At 50.0% G+C, this 17847-nt stretch overlaps 1 protein-coding gene across 1 annotated transcript in view; it reads left to right on the plus strand.

The window, feature by feature from the left end:
- The window catches only part of RNF4 (ring finger protein 4), a 63830-nt gene extending 47223 nt beyond the window's left edge, over window positions 1–16607 (plus strand). Inside the window, exons 8-10 of the mRNA XM_075346816.1 lie at window positions 3131–3284; window positions 13677–13725; window positions 15744–16607. Of these exons, the coding sequence (XP_075202931.1) occupies window positions 3131–3284; window positions 13677–13725; window positions 15744–15893 (353 nt within the window). The 3' untranslated portion in view covers window positions 15894–16607. The remainder of the gene's footprint in view (window positions 1–3130; window positions 3285–13676; window positions 13726–15743) is intronic.
- Window positions 16608–17847: the final 1240 nt, after the last annotated feature.

A 17847-nucleotide genomic window follows, 5' to 3' on the forward strand; every position in this document is an offset into this window, starting at 1 on the left:
CGACTGGGACATGTGGTGCGCCGGGGACTTCCGCGCTGGCCGTGCATATATCACGGCCACGCTTATTACTACAGTCCCCGGCTTTTGCGGCCTAGTTCCTTCGTTCCCGCCTCCGCACCTGCCAGTCAGGAGGAGGGCGGGACGCTGTACAGAGCATCAGCGCTGAGGGCTGGAGTCGTTTTTACATACTCCAGCCCTCACACCAGGCACAGTAGGACGCAGTTTCCCGCTCTTGTTTTTGGCACGCCCACGGTCCGCCCCTCTTCACAGAACGCCGGCAGCCATTCCTGCCTGCACGCTGAGCTGCAGAGGGGAGACGGGGAGACCCAGACACGGGATTCTACGGCCTCATACCCGCTGTTCAGCGGGCGGTAAGCAGCCCTCAAGGGCTCACCCCCACTTGTGCCGTTTGTATACTGAGTATTTTGTGTTGCAAATACTTTGTACTGTACGGTCGCTGGTGATTCTCGGCTATATACCCTCCTAGATTACAAGGAGGCAACAGCATGTCGTCCGCAAAACGCAAGGGTGCCAAGGCACAGACATTATATGCTGACTGTACCGCATGTGGGGCTGCTCTACCGGCAGGTTCCACTGAACCCCATTGTGTGCAGTGCTCGGCCCCTGTGCAACTTGCACAGCCGGGGCCTCTGCTGGACGTGACCCAGGGTGTACCACCTGTGAATGCTGTCCAGGTGACAGGAACGGAGTTTGCAGCTTTTGCTGACAGATTGTCTATGACCATGTCAAGGATTCTTGAAACATTGCAGTCTAGACCAGTAACTCAGACCATGGACACTGTGGCATCATTGCTCCCTGGTCCCCCTCAGCTGGAACACTTCCAAGCTCCGGGGGTGTCACATGCACCCCAGGGTGACGATTCTGACTCGTCGGACGACAGTCCCAGACAACCTAAGCGGGCTCGTTATGAGCCATCCTCCGCCAAGATCTACCACAGAACGTGGAAGATATTCTTATCTTGGTGCTCTGCTCAGGGAGTTTCTCCCTGGCCATTTGCATTGCCTATTTTTCTTTCCTTCCTGCAGTCTGGGTTGGAAAAAGGTTTGTCGCTTAGCTCCCTTAAAGGACAAGTCTCTGCGCTATCCGTATTCTTTCAGAAGCGCCTGGCGCGACTTCCTAAGGTACGCACGTTCCTGCAAGGGGTTTGTCATATCATTCCCCCTTACAGGTGGCCATTGGAACCCTGGGATCTGAACAAGGTTCTGATTGCTCTCCAGAAGCCACCTTTCGAGCCTATGAAGGAGATTTCCTTTTCTCGGCTTTCACAGAAAGTGGCTTTTCTGGTGGCGGTCACGTCTCTTCGGAGAGTGTCAGAGCTGGCGGCGTTATCTTGCAAATCTCCCTTCCTGGTGTTTCACCAAGACAAGGTAGTACTGCGTCCAATTCCAGAGTTTCTTCCCAAGGTGGTATCTTCCTTTCATAGGATATCACTTTACCATCTTTGTGTCCGCATCCAGTTCACCATTTTGAAAAGGGTTTACTTCTGTTGGACCTGGTGAGAGCACTCAGGATCTACATTTCCCGCACGGCGTCTCTGCGCCGTTCGGATGCACTCTTTATCCTGGTCGCTGGTCAGCATAAAGGGTCGCAAGCTTCCAAATCCACCCTTGCGCGGTGGATCAAGGAACCAATTCTTCACGCCTACCGTTCTGCTGGGCTTCCGACTCCTTCTGGACTGAAGGCCCATTCTACCAGAGCCGTGGGTGCGTCCTGGGCATTACGGCATCAGGCTACGGCTCAGCAGGTGTGCCAGGCGGCTACCTGGTCGAGTCTGCACACTTTCACCAAGCATTATCAGGTGCATACCTACGCTTCGGCGGATGCCAGCCTAGGTAGACAAGTCCTGCAGGCGGCGGTGGCCCACCTGTAAGAAAGGGCTGCCTGACAGCCCGATCACGAGGTATTCTTTTACCCACCCAGGGACTGCTTTTGGACGTCCCAATTGTCTGGGTCTCCCAATTAGGAGCGAAAAAGAAGGGAATTTTGTTTACTTACCGTAAATTCCTTTTCTTCTAGCTCCAATTGGGAGACCCAGCACCCGCCCTGTTTTTCTGAGGGTATTTGTTTTTCGGGTGCACATGTTGTTCATGTTAATAACTTACGTTCTCCGATATTGTTTATCGGATTGAATTTGTTTTTGAAACAGTTATTGGCTTTCCTCCTTCTTGCTTTTGCACTAAAACTGAAGGACCCGTGCTCCCACGGGGGGTGTATAGCCAGAAGGGGAGGGGCCTTACACTTAAGTGTAGTACTTTGTGCGGCCTCCGGAGGCAGTAGCTATTCACCCAATTGTCTGGGTCTCCCAATTGGAGCTAGAAGAAAAGGAATTTACGGTAAGTAAACAAAATTCCCTTCTTTTCCAGTACGTCATAGGATAAAATCAATGGTGTTTTTTGAGCGAAGAGTTCTCTTGAATGACATGTTCTCATTGTGACGAAATATGGACAGACAAACTTGTGGCTCTTGGAATACGGCAAGAAAGAATCCCGAAATTGCAAAACTGGAAAAAGACTGGTCTTTAGGATATGTGCGCACGCTGCAGATTTTCCCGCGGATTTGCTGAAGAAAATGTGTCAACATTGCTGCAGTCATTCCCCAGCAAAACCTATGGGTATAAAAAAAATGCTGTGCACACACTGCGTTTTTTTTAATACCTGCAGATTTACCCGCGGATTTTCCGCTGCAGAATTAATGAGCATGTCACCTCTTTTCTGCAGGTACTTGCGGTTTCTGCCATAGATAATGGTAAAAAAAAAACGCAGGGACCAACCCGCAACAAAAACGCTTAAAATTGCGGCAAAAACGTGAGTGCGGTTTTACCGCGGTATTCTGCCAGAGGGTGCAGATTTTTCTTAAGAAAAGTCCATTTTCTAGTGCGCACAGGGCCTTAAAGCTATTCAAACCTCCAATTCTCTATATGGCGGTCTGCTGTCATGATTAGCGCTTCTGAGCCCCTTGATTACTCCACCAGGCAGGACCCTCCCCGCTTTGGCAAGGTCCTTAGATGCTACTGACAGCAGCATTTGGGGTATGGATTTTTATTTTTTTTTTCCCCCTCCAAGAAAAAAATGATGCCATCAATTTTTAATATGACATTTCTGTACTGCAGAGCACCAAGGTCGAAGAAGGAGGAACGCTGGCCGCTCCACCACCCAGACAGCCAGCTGTATATTAAGCAGCGATGATGAGGACGCAAGAGACAGCAACATATCTTCAAGTAGAAGATCCAGCAATCTCCCTGCTACAAACTATACCAGCTCAAGGTAACCTCTCCTGATAACCTGTCCTAGATGCTGCACATGGCGCAGTGTAAGGTCTCCCAGCCCTAGTGTAATGGGATTGTCCAAGACCAATATTGATTACCTATCCTTAGGATGTGTTATCAATATCCGATCGGTAGGGATTTGATGCCCAACAGACGCCCAGCAACCAGATACTGTGTGTAGTGGCCGTTCGCTGCTACTGTAGACTCCAATGGGAGCTTAGCTGCAGTACCTTTTGAACGGCCACTACCCAGGAGCGGTATTGTTCTGGATCTCTACACCTGCAGACAGCTGAATGCTGGGTAGTGTTGAGCCACCCCCCTAGTGTTCGGGTTCGGTTCGTCAAACGGCGGCTTAGTTCGGCGAACACCTTCGAACTCCATTGAAAACAATGGCAGGCAAACGCATACAAACACATTATACATGTACACCTACAGTTAATAAACATTGCCATTACACTTACAGGTCCCCGCGACGCGTCCTGTACTCTGACTCCCGCCGCTTTACCTTTCGATCATCGCTGTGCCCTCCCGGTAACCAGCACTGATGATAGGACCTTCTGTGACGTCCTAGCATGTGACTATTCACGTGTCTCTTATCTCATTGGCTACAGACTGGTCACATGGCTAGACGTCATGCTAGGTCCTGTCAGTGCATTTCTCCGGTACACGGTGCTCGTTTGAGCATCTCCGTGTACCGGCGAGATGCTTGGGCACATGCTTGGCTCCCCGTTCCTGCATGTGGGCGCTCTTTACAGAGTCAGCTCACATGCAAGGACTGGATGCCACAACCGGTGAATAGCGGCACCGGGAATCAGGTGATCGGAGATCACTGTTGCTATAGTAATCCGCCTGTCAGATTACTATTTCAACGGTGGCAGCGGTGACGTCACCGCTTACAACGCGCAGCCTCTGCTCACTGAGTGATTAGACTGCACGAGAGCAGCAGCGTCTTCCTCCCATGCAGTGCTGTCCGATGTAGCAGAGCTGCATGGGTTGAAGGAGAAAGAACACAGAAGACCAGGATCGTGGAGGGGTGAGAGGGAGTAATAAACCTGGAGTCTCTAAGTGTGTCTGTGTATTTATTTCTATTAAAGTATTTTTTTTCTTTGTGTGGTGTTTTTTTTTTTTTTTTTGTTTTGTTTTTGTTTGTTTATTTTATAACACTTTATTGCAGATTCTTAATGGCCGGGTCAAACTTGCCTGACATTACGAATCTCTAGCTTAATACTAGCTAGTGAAACAAAGCTAGTATTAACCCGTTATTACCCAGCGAGCCACCCGTCACCAGGGCAGCTGGAAGAGTTGGATTCAGCGCCAGATGGTGGCGCTTCTATTTTCTGGGGCGGCTGCGGACTGCAATTCGCAGTAGAGGGGCCCAGAAACCTCGGGCCAACCTGTGCTGCAGATTCCAATCCCCAGCTGCCTAGTTGTACCTGGCTGGACACAAAAATAAGGCGAAGCTCATGTTTTTTTTTTTTTTTTAATTCATGAAATTCATTAAATAATTATAATAAAGGGCTTCCCTATATTTTTAGTTTTCAGCCGGGTACAAATAGGCAGCTGGAGGTTGGGTGCAGCCGTACCTGCCTGCTGTACCTGGCTAGCATACAAAAATATGGCGAAGCCCACGTCATTATTTTGTGGGCAGAAATCTCCTGCATACAGTCCTGGATGGAGTATGCTGAGCCTTGTAGTTCTGCAGCTGCTGTCTGCTTTCCTGCATACACTAGTGAATAGAGCATGCTGAGCCTTGTAGTTCTGCTCCGCCCTGTCTCTCCCTCTAGCATAGAGTCCTGGATGGAGGATGCTGAACCTTGTAGTTCTCTGCAGCTGCTGTCTCCTCCATACAGACAGCAGACCGCAGCTGCAGAACTACAAGGCTAAGCATTCTCCATCCAGGACTGTATGCAGGAGATTTTTGCCCCCCCAAAAATTTACGTGGGCTTTGCCATGTTTTTGTATGCTAGCCAGGTACAGCAGGCAGCTACAGGCTGCCCCCAACCCCCAGCTGCCTATTTGTACCCGGCTGGGAACCAAAAATATAGGGAAACCCTTTTTTTTTATTTTTTTTTTTTTATTTCATGAAATAATTAAAAAAAAAAAAAATGACGTGGGCTTCGCACAATTTTTGTGTCCAGCCAGGTACAACTAGGCAGCTGGGGATTGGAATCCGTAGCGCAGGGTGCCCAAGCTTTCTGGGCACCCCTGCTGCAAATTGCAGTCCGCAGCCGCCCCAGAAAATGGCGCTTTCATAGAAGCGCCATCTTCTGGCGCTGTATCCAACTCTTCCAGTGGGCCTTGTGACGGGTGGCTTGCTGGGTAATAATGGGCTTAGGGCTAGCTGTATATTATCAACTGGCCCTAAGCCCGAAATTCATGGTGTCACGCCAATATTAGACATGGCTACCATGAATTTCTAGTACAAATAAAAAAAAAACGCAACACACAAAAATATTTTTATTAGAAATAAAACACAACACAATTAGTGACTCCATCTTTATTGAAATAAAGAACCCCCCTCCACAGTAATCCTGGGTCAAGGGTCCCGCGCCGTCCAATCCGGATCCAATATCCTCTGATCGGTTTGCTGGAAGGCAAAGCGATCAGATGATGCGTCAAGGGCCTGAATCACATGACACAGCAGTTGATTGTATAAACGGCTTTTATACAATCAGCTGATACATCAATGCAAAAAAAAAAAAAAAAAAAACTACACACTTCTATGCAGACTCCTGTCCGACAGCAGCAGCTGATAGTTTAGGGCGATAAAAAGCTGGCCTCACCGCTCAACTTAGTGTCAGCTGATTCCTTCAGGTGACCGCATCAGCTGATCATCGCCAGGTCAGAGAGAGGAGAGAGCAGTGCAGCCTCATTCCGTGAACTGCTCCGATTTTAGAGGTGTGTCCCGCGGCTCACAGCTGATGTCTGGCTCCTCTCCTCAGTGCATAATTAAATTATAAATAATAATTTATAATTTAAAATGATAAATTAAATTCTTTACCGGGTCGGCCGGGACTCGAACTTGTGAACTAATTCTCCTTAGGCGGCAGCTCTACCAATTGAGCCACTGCCTGTAATGAAAAGCATAGGAAGATTTGGTAATCTTGACCTCTGTATTGCAGTAGAGAATCCATAAGTGGATTGTTCAGCTACAAAGAGTAGAGAGAGTGGGGGAAAAAGAGAGAGAGAGAGACACGCAGGCACTACCTGAGTGAAGTCTCCGGTGACAGCATGGCTCACTTTAGTTGCTACGTGGATCTGACACAGTGCGCTCGTGTTCTACGGTGCTCACTGTCAGCTTCATGTAGCAGAGCTGAAAGCGTCGTGTGGATTACTTCGGACCTGGGTTGTTGTTTGGGGATTAATAAAGGTAAATGAGGGGTTTTTTTGCCTTTTATTTCAAATAAAGGATTTTTCGTTGTGTGTTTATTTACTTTCACTTGCACGTTAATCATGGAACGTATCTCTGGGAGACACCTGTCATGATTTACCTAACCTTATTACCCCGATTGCCACCGCACCAGGGCAATTCGGGATGAGCCGTTTAGAGTCCCGGGACTATCGCATCTAAAGGATGCGGCAATTCCGGGCAGCTGCTGGCTGATATTGTTAGGGTGGTGGGCTCCCCATCCTGACAATACCAGCCTCCAGTCGTTTGGCTTTATCTTGGCTTGTATCAAAATTGGGAGGAACCGCAGGTTTCTTCGGCGCTCCATTGGGAGACCCAGACGATTGGGTGTATAGCTACTGCCTCCGGAGGCCACACAAAGCATTACACTAAAAAGTGTAAGGCCCCTCCCCTTCTGGCTATACACCCCCCGTGGGATCACGGGCTGCTCAGTTTTCAAGCTTTGTGCGAAGGAGGTCAGACATCCACGCATAGCTCCACTGTTTAGTCAGCAGTAGCTGCTGACTATGTCGGATGGAAGAAAAGAGGGCCCATACTAGGGCCCCCAGCATGCTCCCTTCTCACCCCACTTTTGTCGGCGGTGTTTGTTAAGGTTGAGGTACCCATTGCGGGTACGGAGGCTGGAGCCCACATGCTGTTTTCCTTCCCCATCCCCCTGAAGGGCTCTGGTGAAGTGGGATCTTACCGGCCTCCAGGCTCTGAGGCCGGGCTCCATCCACAGACCCGGAGAACCTGCTGGATACGGAGCTGGGTACCGTCAGGGACAAGGCCCTGCAACATTCAGGTACTCTGTGTCCCCGTGCAGACAGGCACAGACACACTCCAGCGTTGCTGGGTGTGCTAGTGCGCCGGGGACAGTAGCGCTGCGCGCTTGGGCTATACTCACTGCAGCTTAGCTGCAGTGAGTTTATTTGTGGGGAACTACCGCGCCGGCCGCCCCTAGAGGCTGCGGCGCGGCTGTGACTTGTGGTGCGCCGGGGACTTCGCGCCGACCGTGCTTTTACGACGGCAGCGCTTATAAATCTAGTCCCCGGCTTCTGCGGCCTAGTTACGTTTCGTTCCCGCCCCCAGCCCTGTCAGTCAGGGAAGGGGAGAGACGCTGTACAATAGTCAGCGCCGAGGGCTGGAGTCGTATTTACATACTCCAGCCCTCTCACTGGGCACAGTGGGACGCCAGTTTCCCGCTCTTTGTCTGCAGCACGCCCACGGCCCGCCCCTCTTCACAGGACGCCGGCAGCCATTCCTTCATGCAGTCTGAGCTGGAGAACGGACATAGCCCTGGGAGATCCAGACAGGGGATTCTGGCGACCACACACCCGCTCTTAAGCGGGCGGTAAGCAGCACCTAGGTGCTGACCCCACTAGTGCCACAGTGTTGTTTAGTGTACTTTTGTCTGTACCTATATATATTGCACTGTACGGTCGCTTCTTGGCTTTATACCCTATATTGCTCTGAGGAGACGACAGCATGTCATCCGCAAAAAGCAAGGGTGCCAAGGCACAGGCTTTATATGCTGCTTGTACCGCATGTGGGGCTGATCTACCGGCAGGTTCCTCTGACCCCCATTGTGTGCAATGTTCGGTCCCTGTGCCACTTCGTCAGCCGGAGTCTATGCTAGTAGTGGCCCAGGCAGAGATGCCTGTGAATCCTGCCCCGGTGACGGGGACAGAGTTTGCAGTTTTTGCTGATAAAATGTCTGTGACTATGACAAAAATTCTAGAATCTTTGCAGTCCAGGCCGGTCGCTCAGACCATGGGCACTGTTGATTCACTGTTCCCCGGTCCCCCTCAGTTGGAACTAATCCGTGCTCCAAGGGGGTCCCACGCATCACAGGCTGAAGGCTCTGACTCGGACGACAGTCCCAGGCAGCCTAAGCGAGCTCGCTGGGAGAGACCCTCGGCGTCATCACGCTGGTCAGGGTCTCAGCGAGAGGATTCTCTGTATGATGAGACAGAGGTAGATGATCAGGAGTCTAATCCTGAGACCGCTCTCAATCTGGATACTCCTATTGGTGACGCCATGGTGAATGACCTTATAGCGGCCATCAATAGACTGTTGGATATTTCTCCCCCAGCCCCTCCAGCGGAGGAGGCAGCTGCACAGCAAGAGAAATTCCATTTCAGATATCCCAAGCGTAAATTGAGTACTTTTCTAGACCACTCTGACTTCAGAGAAGCAGTCCAGAAACATCATGCTTATCCAGATAAGCGTTTTTCCAAGCGTCTTAAGGATACATGTTATCCTTTTCCCCCTGACGTGGTCAAACGCTGGACCCAGTGTCCAAAGGTGGACCCCCCAATCTCCAGGCTTGCGGCTAGATCCATAGTTGCAGTGGAAGATGGGGCTTCACTTAAAGATGCCACTGACAGGCAGATGGTCCTTTGGTTGAAATCTGTCTATGAAGCTATTGGCGCGTCGTTTGCTCCAGCATTCGCAGCCGTGTGGGCACTCCAAGCTATTTCAGCTGGTCTGGCGCAGGTGGACTCTGTCATACGTCCATCAGTGCCGCAGGTGGCGTCCTTAACCTCGCAAATGTCTGCGTTTGCGACTTACGCTATCAATGCTGTCCTGGACTCTACGAGCTGTACATCTATGGCGTCTGCCAACTCTGTCGTTTTTACGCAGAGCCTTGTGGTTGAAAGAATGGAAAGCAGATTCTGCGTCCAAAAAATGCTTAACCAGTTTGCCATTATCTGGAGACAAACTGTTTGGTGAGCAATTGGCTGAAATCATTAAACAGTCCAAGGGTAAGGACTCTTCCTTACCCCAGCCCAGATCAAGCAAACCCCAACAGAGGAGGGGACAGTCGAGGTTTCGGTCCTTTCGTGGCTCGGGCAGGGCCCAATTCTTCTCGTCCAAAAGGACTCAGAAAGAGCAGAGGAGTTCAGATTCCTGGCGGACTCACTCACGCCCAAAGAAAGCAGCCGGAGGAACCGCTTCCAAGGCGGCTGCCTCATGACTTTCAGCCTCCTCTCTCCGCATCCTCGGTCGGTGGCAGGCTCTCCCGCTTTGGCGACATTTGACTGTCACAGGTCAAGGACCGGTGGGTGAGAGACGTTTTGTCTCACGGGTACAGGATAGAGTTCAGTTCTCGTCCTCCGCCTCGATTCTTCAGAACCTCCCCACCTCCCGACCGAGCCGATGCTCTTCTGCAGGCGGTGTGCTCCCTAAGGGCAGAAGGAGTGGTGATCCCTGTTCCTCCTCAGGAACAAGGTCAAGGTTTTTACTCCAATCTGTTTGTGGTACCAAAAAAGGACGGCTCTTTCCGTCCTGTTCTGGACCTAAAACTGCTCAACAAGCACGTGAAAATCAGGCGGTTCCGGATGGAATCCCTCCGCTCCGTCATTTCCTCGATGTCTCAAGGAGATTTTCTAGCATCAATAGACATCAAAGATGCTTATCTCCACGTGCCGATTGCTCCAGAGCACCAGCGTTTTTCTACGCTTCGTGACAGGGGACGACCATCTTCAGTTCGTAGCCCTGCCATTTGGTCTGGCGACAGCCCCACGGGTTTTCACCAAGGTCATGGCAGCAGTGGTAGCAGTCTTGCACTCTCAGGGACACTCGGTGATCCCTTACTTGGACGATCTACTTGTCAAGGCACCCTCTCAAGGAGCATGCCAGCACAGCCTGAACGTTGCGCTGGAGATTCTCCAGACCTTCGGGTGGATCATCAACTTTTCAAAGTCAAACCTGTCTCCGACCCAATCACTAACATATCTTGGCATGGAGTTTCATACTCTCTCAGCGGTAGTGAAGCTTCCGCTGGACAAGCAGCGGTCACTACAGACAGGGGTGCAGTCTCTCCTTCAAGGCCAGTCGCACCCCTTAAGACGCCTCATGCACTTCCTAGGGAAGATGGTGGCAGCAATGGAGGCAGTTCCGTTTGCGCAGTTTCATCTGCGCCCACTTCAATGGGACATTCTCCGCCAATGGGACAGGAAGTCGACGTCCTTGGACAGGAAAGTCTCCCTTTCCCAGACGGCCAAGGACTCTCTTCAGTGGTGGCTTCTTCCCACCTCATTATCACAAGGAAGGTCCTTCCTACCCCCATCCTGGGCGGTGGTCACGACGGACGCGAGCCTGTCAGGGTGGGGAGCAGTTTTTCTCCACCACAGGGCTCAAGGTACGTGGACTCAGCAGGAGTCCACCCTTCAGATCAATGTTCTGGAAATCAGGGCAGTGTATCTTGCCCTACAAGCCTTCCAGCACTGGCTGGAAGGGAAGCAGATCCGAATTCAGTCGGACAACTCCACAGCGGTGGCATACATCAACCACCAAGGTGGGACACGCAGTCGGCAAGCCTTCCAGGAAGTCCGGCGGATTCTGATGTGGGTGGAAGCCACGGCCTCCACCATATCCGCAGTTCACATCCCCGGCGTAGAAAACTGGGAAGCAGACTTCCTCAGTCGCCAGGGCATGGACGCAGGGGAATGGTCCCTTCACCCGGACGTGTTTCAGGAAAGCTGCCGCCGCTGGGGTGTGCCGGACGTCGACCTAATGGCGTCTCGGCACAACAACAAGGTCCCGACCTTCATGGCGAGGTCTCGCGATCAAAGAGCTCTGGCGGCAGACGCCTTGGTGCAAGATTGGTCGCAGTTCCAGCTTCCCTATGTGTTTCCCCCTCTGGCACTCTTGCCCAGAGTGCTACGCAAGATCAGGTCCGATTGCCGCCGCGTCTTACTCGTCGCCCCAGACTGGCCGAGGAGATCGTGGTACCCGGATCTGTGGCATCTCACGGTCGGCCAACCGTGGGCGCTACCAGACCGGCCAGACTTACTGTCACAAGGGCCGTTTTTCCATCTGAATTCTGCGGCCCTGAACCTGACTGTGTGGCCATTGAGTCCTGGATCCTAGCGTCTTCAGGATTATCTCAAGGGGTCGTGGCCACCATGAGACAGGCTAGGAAGCCCACGTCTGCTAAAATCTATCACAGAACGTGGAAGATTTTCTTATCCTGGTGCTCTGCACAGGGAGTGTCCCCCTGGCCATTTGCATTGCCTACTTTTCTTTCCTTCCTGCAATCTGGTTTGGAAAAAGGCTTAGCGCTCGGCTCCCTTAAAGGACAAGTCTCAGCGCTATCAGTATTTTTTCAGAAGCGTCTAGCACGACTTTCTCAGGTACGCACGTTCCTGCAGGGGGTTTGTCACATCGTCCCTCCGTACAAACGGCCGTTAGATCCATGGGATCTGAACAGGGTACTGGTTGCTCTCCAGAAGCCGCCCTTCGAGCCTCTGAAGGAGGTGTCACTTCCTCGACTCTCACAGAAAGTGGCCTTTCTGGTAGCGGTCACGTCTCTTCGGAGCGTGTCTGAGCTAGCAGCGCTGTCATCCAAAAGCTCCCTTCCTGGTGTTTCACCAGGACAAGGTAGTGCTGCGCCCGATTCAGGAATTTCTCCCTAAGGTGGTATCCTCTTTTCATCTCAATCAGGATATCTCCTTACCTTCCTTTTGTCCTCATCCAGTTCATCGGTATGAGAAGGATTTGCATTTGTTAGATCTGGTGAGAGCACTCAGAATCTACATCTCCCGCACGGCGCTCCTGCGCCGCTCGGAGGCACTCTTTGTCCTTGTTGCTGGTAAGCGCAAAGGGTCGCAGGCTTCCAAATCCACCCTGGCTCGATGGATCAAGGAACCAATTCTTGAAGCCTACCGTTCTGCTGGGCTTCCGGTTCAATCAGGGCTGAAGGCCCATTCTACCAGAGCCGTGGGTGCGTCCTGGGCATTACGACACCAGGCTACGGCTCAACAGGTGTGCCAGGCGGCTACCTGGTCGAGCCTGCACACTTTCACCAAACATTATCAGGTGCATACCTACGCTCGGCGGACGCCAGCCTAGGTAGAAGAGTCCTGCAGGCGGCAGTTGCCTCCTCGTAGGGGAGGGCTGTTTTGCAGCTCTAACTTGAGGTATTATTTTACCCACCCAGGGACTGCTTTTGGACGTCCCAATCGTCTGGGTCTCCCAATGGAGCGCCGAAGAAGAAGGGAATTTTGTTACTTACCGTAAATTCCTTTTCTTCTAGCTCCAATTGGGAGACCCAGCACCCGCCCCTGTTTCCTTCGGGATTTTTGGTTTTTTCGGGTACACATGTTGTTCATGTTGAACGGTTTCAGTTCTCCGATGTTACTTCGGATTGAATTTGTTTAAACCAGTTATTGGCTTTCCTCCTTCTTGCTTTAGCACTAAAACTGAGCAGCCCGTGATCCCACGGGGGGTGTATAGCCAGAAGGGGAGGGGCCTTACACTTTTTAGTGTAATGCTTTGTGTGGCCTCCGGAGGCAGTAGCTATACACCCAATCGTCTGGGTCTCCCAATTGGAGCTAGAAGAAAAGGAATTTACGGTAAGTAACAAAATTCCCTTCTTTTTTTTTTTTTTAATTTTGTTTATTTTACTGCAAGATATGGACCCTCCCACCGGCGGCTGTGATTGGTTGCAGTCAGACACGCCCCCACGATGAGCGACAGCTGCAACAAATCATGGGCGCCGGTGGGCGGGGAAAGCAAGGAATACCAGATTGAATAATGAGCGGCAGCCATTTTAAAAAGAGGAAAAGTCGCCGGAGCTTTGTGACAGCCGTGCAGCTGATCGGCGAGTAGGAAAGAGAGAGGGATTGTGCTGGGGACGCAGGACACATGCAGATACGCAACGTGCGCACATACTTGCTGTGAAAAGCCACGCTTTTGGTGATCAAACCGCTATCGAACGGCCGAACTTGAAGCAAATCGTTCGAGTTCGTCGAACACCGCCCAAAATCACTCGAATTTGAAATTGGTGAACGGTTCGAATCGAATATCGCTCCTCTCTAGTGCTGGGTGTAGGATCCCCTCTGATCCATAGTGTTCAAGAAAACCCGGACATTGATTGTTCAGCAGTCAATCTTGAGTAGTAAGGCATATTAGTTGTGGGGACGTTTTTACTCGTACCTTGTGAAATGCATATTTTCTTCTATCTCAGTGACTTTTTGTTCCTTACCTCTACAGATCGTCTGGGAGCATCACTTGTCCAATTTGCATGGAGAGCTACTCAGAGGTATGTTATGATATTTAGCAAAAAAGAGACAGTTGCACTCTGTAGTGCTAAGATATGTAAACAATGAATATAGACATGCATTACTGCTACGTAAAACATGTAAAAAGTGATATACAAAAATGGCCAGTTTTATGTGAGCCCAACAGCTAACACCAAGGCAACCTCTCGTTGTTGGGTCCCTATCAAACTAAGGCCTCTCTTTGGGTTAAAAAAAACCTACAATTTATGGGCGGACAGAGGAACCTGCTAATAAAGAATTAAAATACCCTAAGGCTAATGAGCAGGAGTGCTCAATCAGAAGGTATGACCCTGTAATCTAAGAAAAATAATACTCATATTTATTCATTTATATAGCGCTATTAATTCCACAGCGCTTTACATATATTTGCATCACTGTCCCCATTGGGGCTCACAATCTAGAGTCCCTATCTGTATGTCTTTGGAGTGTGGTAGGAAACTGGAGAACTCGGAGGAAACCCACGCAAGCACGGGGAGAACATACAAACCTCTTGCAGATGTTGCCCTTGGTGGGATTTGAAGCGCTGCAAGACTGCAGTGCTAACCACTGAACCACCGTTTTCCTTCCCTAGTGCTATGTGACTCAGTGTTACAAGGTGTCAGGTGTGAATGGAGAGCAGGGGGTGTTACATTTGGTGTTATCTCTCACACACTCTCTCATACTGGTCACTCATGAGAAAGCATTCTCTAAGGAGCTGAAAAAGAATTGTTACTCTACATAAAGATGGCCAAGGCTATAAGAAGATTGCCAACACCCTGATACTGAGCGGCAGCATGGTGGCCAAGAGAGTACAGCGGTTTAAGACCTGATCCACTCAGAACAGACCTTGCATGGTCGCCACAGAAGTTGAGTGCACGTGCTCAGCATCATATGCAGAGGTTATCTTTTCAAAATGGACGTAAGAGTGCTGCCAGCATTGCTGAAGAGGTTACAGGGGTGGGGGGTCAGACAGTCAGTGCTTAGAGCATACACCCCACACTGCATCACATTGGTCTGAATGGCTGTCGTCCCAGAAGGAAGCCTCTTCTAAAAATGATGCACAAAAAAGCCCACAGTCTGCTGCAGACAAGCAGACGAAGGACATGGATTACTGGAACCATGTCCTGTGATCTTATGAGACCAAGAAAAACCTATTTGGTTCAGATGGTGTCAGTGTGTGTGGTGGCAACCAGGTGAGGGGACAAAGACAAATGTGTCCTGCCTACAATCAGACATGGTGGGGGAGTTTCATGGTTTGAGGCTGCATGGCTGCTGCCGGCTGTGGGGGGTTGGGGCTACAGGTCATTGAGGGAACCATTAATGCCAACATGTACTTTGACATACTGAAGCAGAGCATGATATCCCCCCCCCCCTTCCGAAACTGGGCCGCCGTACAGTATTCTAACATAATGTCTCCAAAAACCTCCAAGACGACCACTGCTTGGTGACTAATCTGAAAGTAATGGTGCCGGACTAGCCAAACGGCTCCAGACCAAAACCCTATGGCGCATCTGTGGGAACGCAAGGTCTCTGCCATCTACCAGCTCCGTGATGGAAGAGGATCCAGCGGCTCCTGTAAAGCTCTAGTGAACTCCAGGCCCTATAAAGTTAAGGCAGTGCTTGAAAATAATGGTGGCCACACAAAATATTGTCACTTTGGGCACATTTAGGGGTGTACTAACTTTTGGTGCTAGCGGTTTAGACATTAATGGCTGTGTGCTGAGTTATTTAACGGACACCAAATTTACACTTATACAAGCTGCGCACTGACACTGTACATTGTATCACAGGGTCGGATCTTCACTGTTGTGTAATGGAAAGATCTAATAATATAATAAAATTATAAATTTCCAAGACCAATATTTCAATTTTTCCATCAACGGAGCTTTGTGGAGGTTCTTTGCTTAGCGAAATGTAGATTTTATTGGTACTATTTTGATGGTTTTTATTGCTCTAACTCCTTTTCTTTTGTGCGTTCTCCCCGTGACCTCCATCGTTTTGTTTTCCCCCTCTCTTGTAGATCATCCAAAGTGGACGTCTCATCGTTTCTACCAAGTGCGGTCACATTTTCTGCAGCCAGTGCCTCCGAGACTCCCTTAAAAATAGCTCATCGTGTCCAACCTGCCGGCAAAAACTGACCGCAAAACAGTATCACCCGATCTACATCTGATGTGGGTCAGGAGCCTCCTGCCATAACGCACTACCTTCTCCAGCTTTCCCTCACACCTCCCTGAGACAATCGCAGTAAATCTGGGAGTCTGACTAAGTACTTTTGAACTTGTGCATTTTTTTGGGGGGTTAATAAATAAATTGTGGGTACAGTGACCGTTCTATCACTGTGCAGAGTGAATATACATGATGGGGGAACAAACTATGCATTGCCCTCCCGGGTATAACCAGTCCATGACGAGGACGGTGAGTATGTGTGGATTGCACCAAGGCTGGGGCGCTGCGTGTAGACAACCCCAGACCGGTCTGTCTGTCCCGTGTATCAGGGGTAACTGCTTAATTGTGGGCAATAACATTTTCTATAAACTTTCAGCCATAGCAAAGACGCCAGCGCTACCAGAGTTGTACGCCTTCTTCTTGGGTACCTATTGCCTTGAGGTAGCGATTTTGGTTTTTTTTATTTATTTTTTTTTTACACGAGGCGTCACCAAGTAATTGCCCTATCTGCTTTTTTTTTGGGGGGGGGGGGAAGGAAATTGCTTATGTTTATTAATTTTGGGTGATCATCATTAAGTTGCAATATTTAACAGTGATAATTCATGGAAAAGTTCTATATATTAAGTTTATGATAGTTTTTGGTCATTTAAAGGGATATTAACTTTTTATCCTAAGTGCCAAGCATTTGGCAAATAAAGATTGATTAAATTGGAGAACATCATCATGTTTATTGCAATTTTTGTACTGGCCACGAGTGTGCAGGCTAACTTTCCTTTTGTTTTTCTCTGCTTTTCCCAACTCACTTTTCATATGAACATGAGTAGTCTAGCTATCATAAGAGGCTGAAGGAATAATGATAAATTATAGCTCAATTTGTACTTTTTGGTGGCTTAGGTAAAGAAGGATTTCCGTCCATCTGTCCTTCTCTGTTTCTCTTTGTCTCTTGCCGCCTCCGCCCTTCTGTCTCTCTCTCCACCTCCGCCCTTCTGTCTCTCTCTCCACCTCCGCCCTTCTGTCTCTCTCTCCACCTCTGCCCTTCTGTCTCTCTCTCCACCTCCGCCCTTCTGTCTCTCTCTCCACCTCCGCCCTTCTGTCTCTCTCTCCACCTCTGCCCTTCTGTCTCTCTCGCCGCCTCTGCCCTTCTGTCTCTCTCGCCGCCTCTGCCCTTCTGTCTCTCTCGCCGCCTCTGCCCTTCTCTCTCTCGCCGCCTCTGCCCTTCTGTCTCTCTCGCCGCCTCTGCCCTTCTGTCTCTCTCGTCGCCTCCGCCCTTCTGTCTCTCTCGTCGCCTCCGCCCTTCTGTCTCTCTCGTCGCCTCCGCCCTTCTGTCTCTCTCGTCGCCTCCGCCCTTCTGTCTCTCTCGCCGCCTCCGCCCTTCTCTCTCTTGCCGCCTCCGCCCTTTCTCTCTCTCTCTCTCTGTTCTGTTCTGTTCTGTTCTTTTTGTTATACCATTAAAAGATACCACCTATCATGAGGAAAAAATGATAACTGCATGAATGCTGGGTGTCTGACCACTGACCCTCACTGATTCCCAGGATATTTGGCCCAAAGTATCCTGTGTAAATCAGTGGCAGAAAGCATTCAGACTGGAGAATTAGGACTCGCTGTTCTCTGTATCTGCGCAAATTTCAGCTGCCAAACCTTCAAAGATCATAGAATTATAATTAATTTTTTGGTTGGAGTGTAAATGCTTATGGGATAACCTCTACAAAACTCTGCATACAGTTCCCCAGCCAATCAGTGGTCTTAGAGCACAGTCCCTAAATGTACGATCACGTCCTGGATTATGTATTAGTCTATGGGCAGTTTCTTTATCGTTCCTATGGGAGACCCAGACATTGGGTGTATAGCTTCTGCCTCCGGAGGACACACAAAGTACTACACTCAAAAGTGTAGCTCCTCCCTCTGAGCATATACACCCCCTGGATAACCAGAAGTAGCCAGTTTATCCCTTTGTGTTC

The sequence above is a fragment of the Anomaloglossus baeobatrachus genome, chromosome 1 (assembly GCF_048569485.1).
Source record: "Anomaloglossus baeobatrachus isolate aAnoBae1 chromosome 1, aAnoBae1.hap1, whole genome shotgun sequence".
In the NCBI taxonomy this organism is placed as follows: Eukaryota; Metazoa; Chordata; class Amphibia; order Anura; family Aromobatidae; genus Anomaloglossus; species Anomaloglossus baeobatrachus.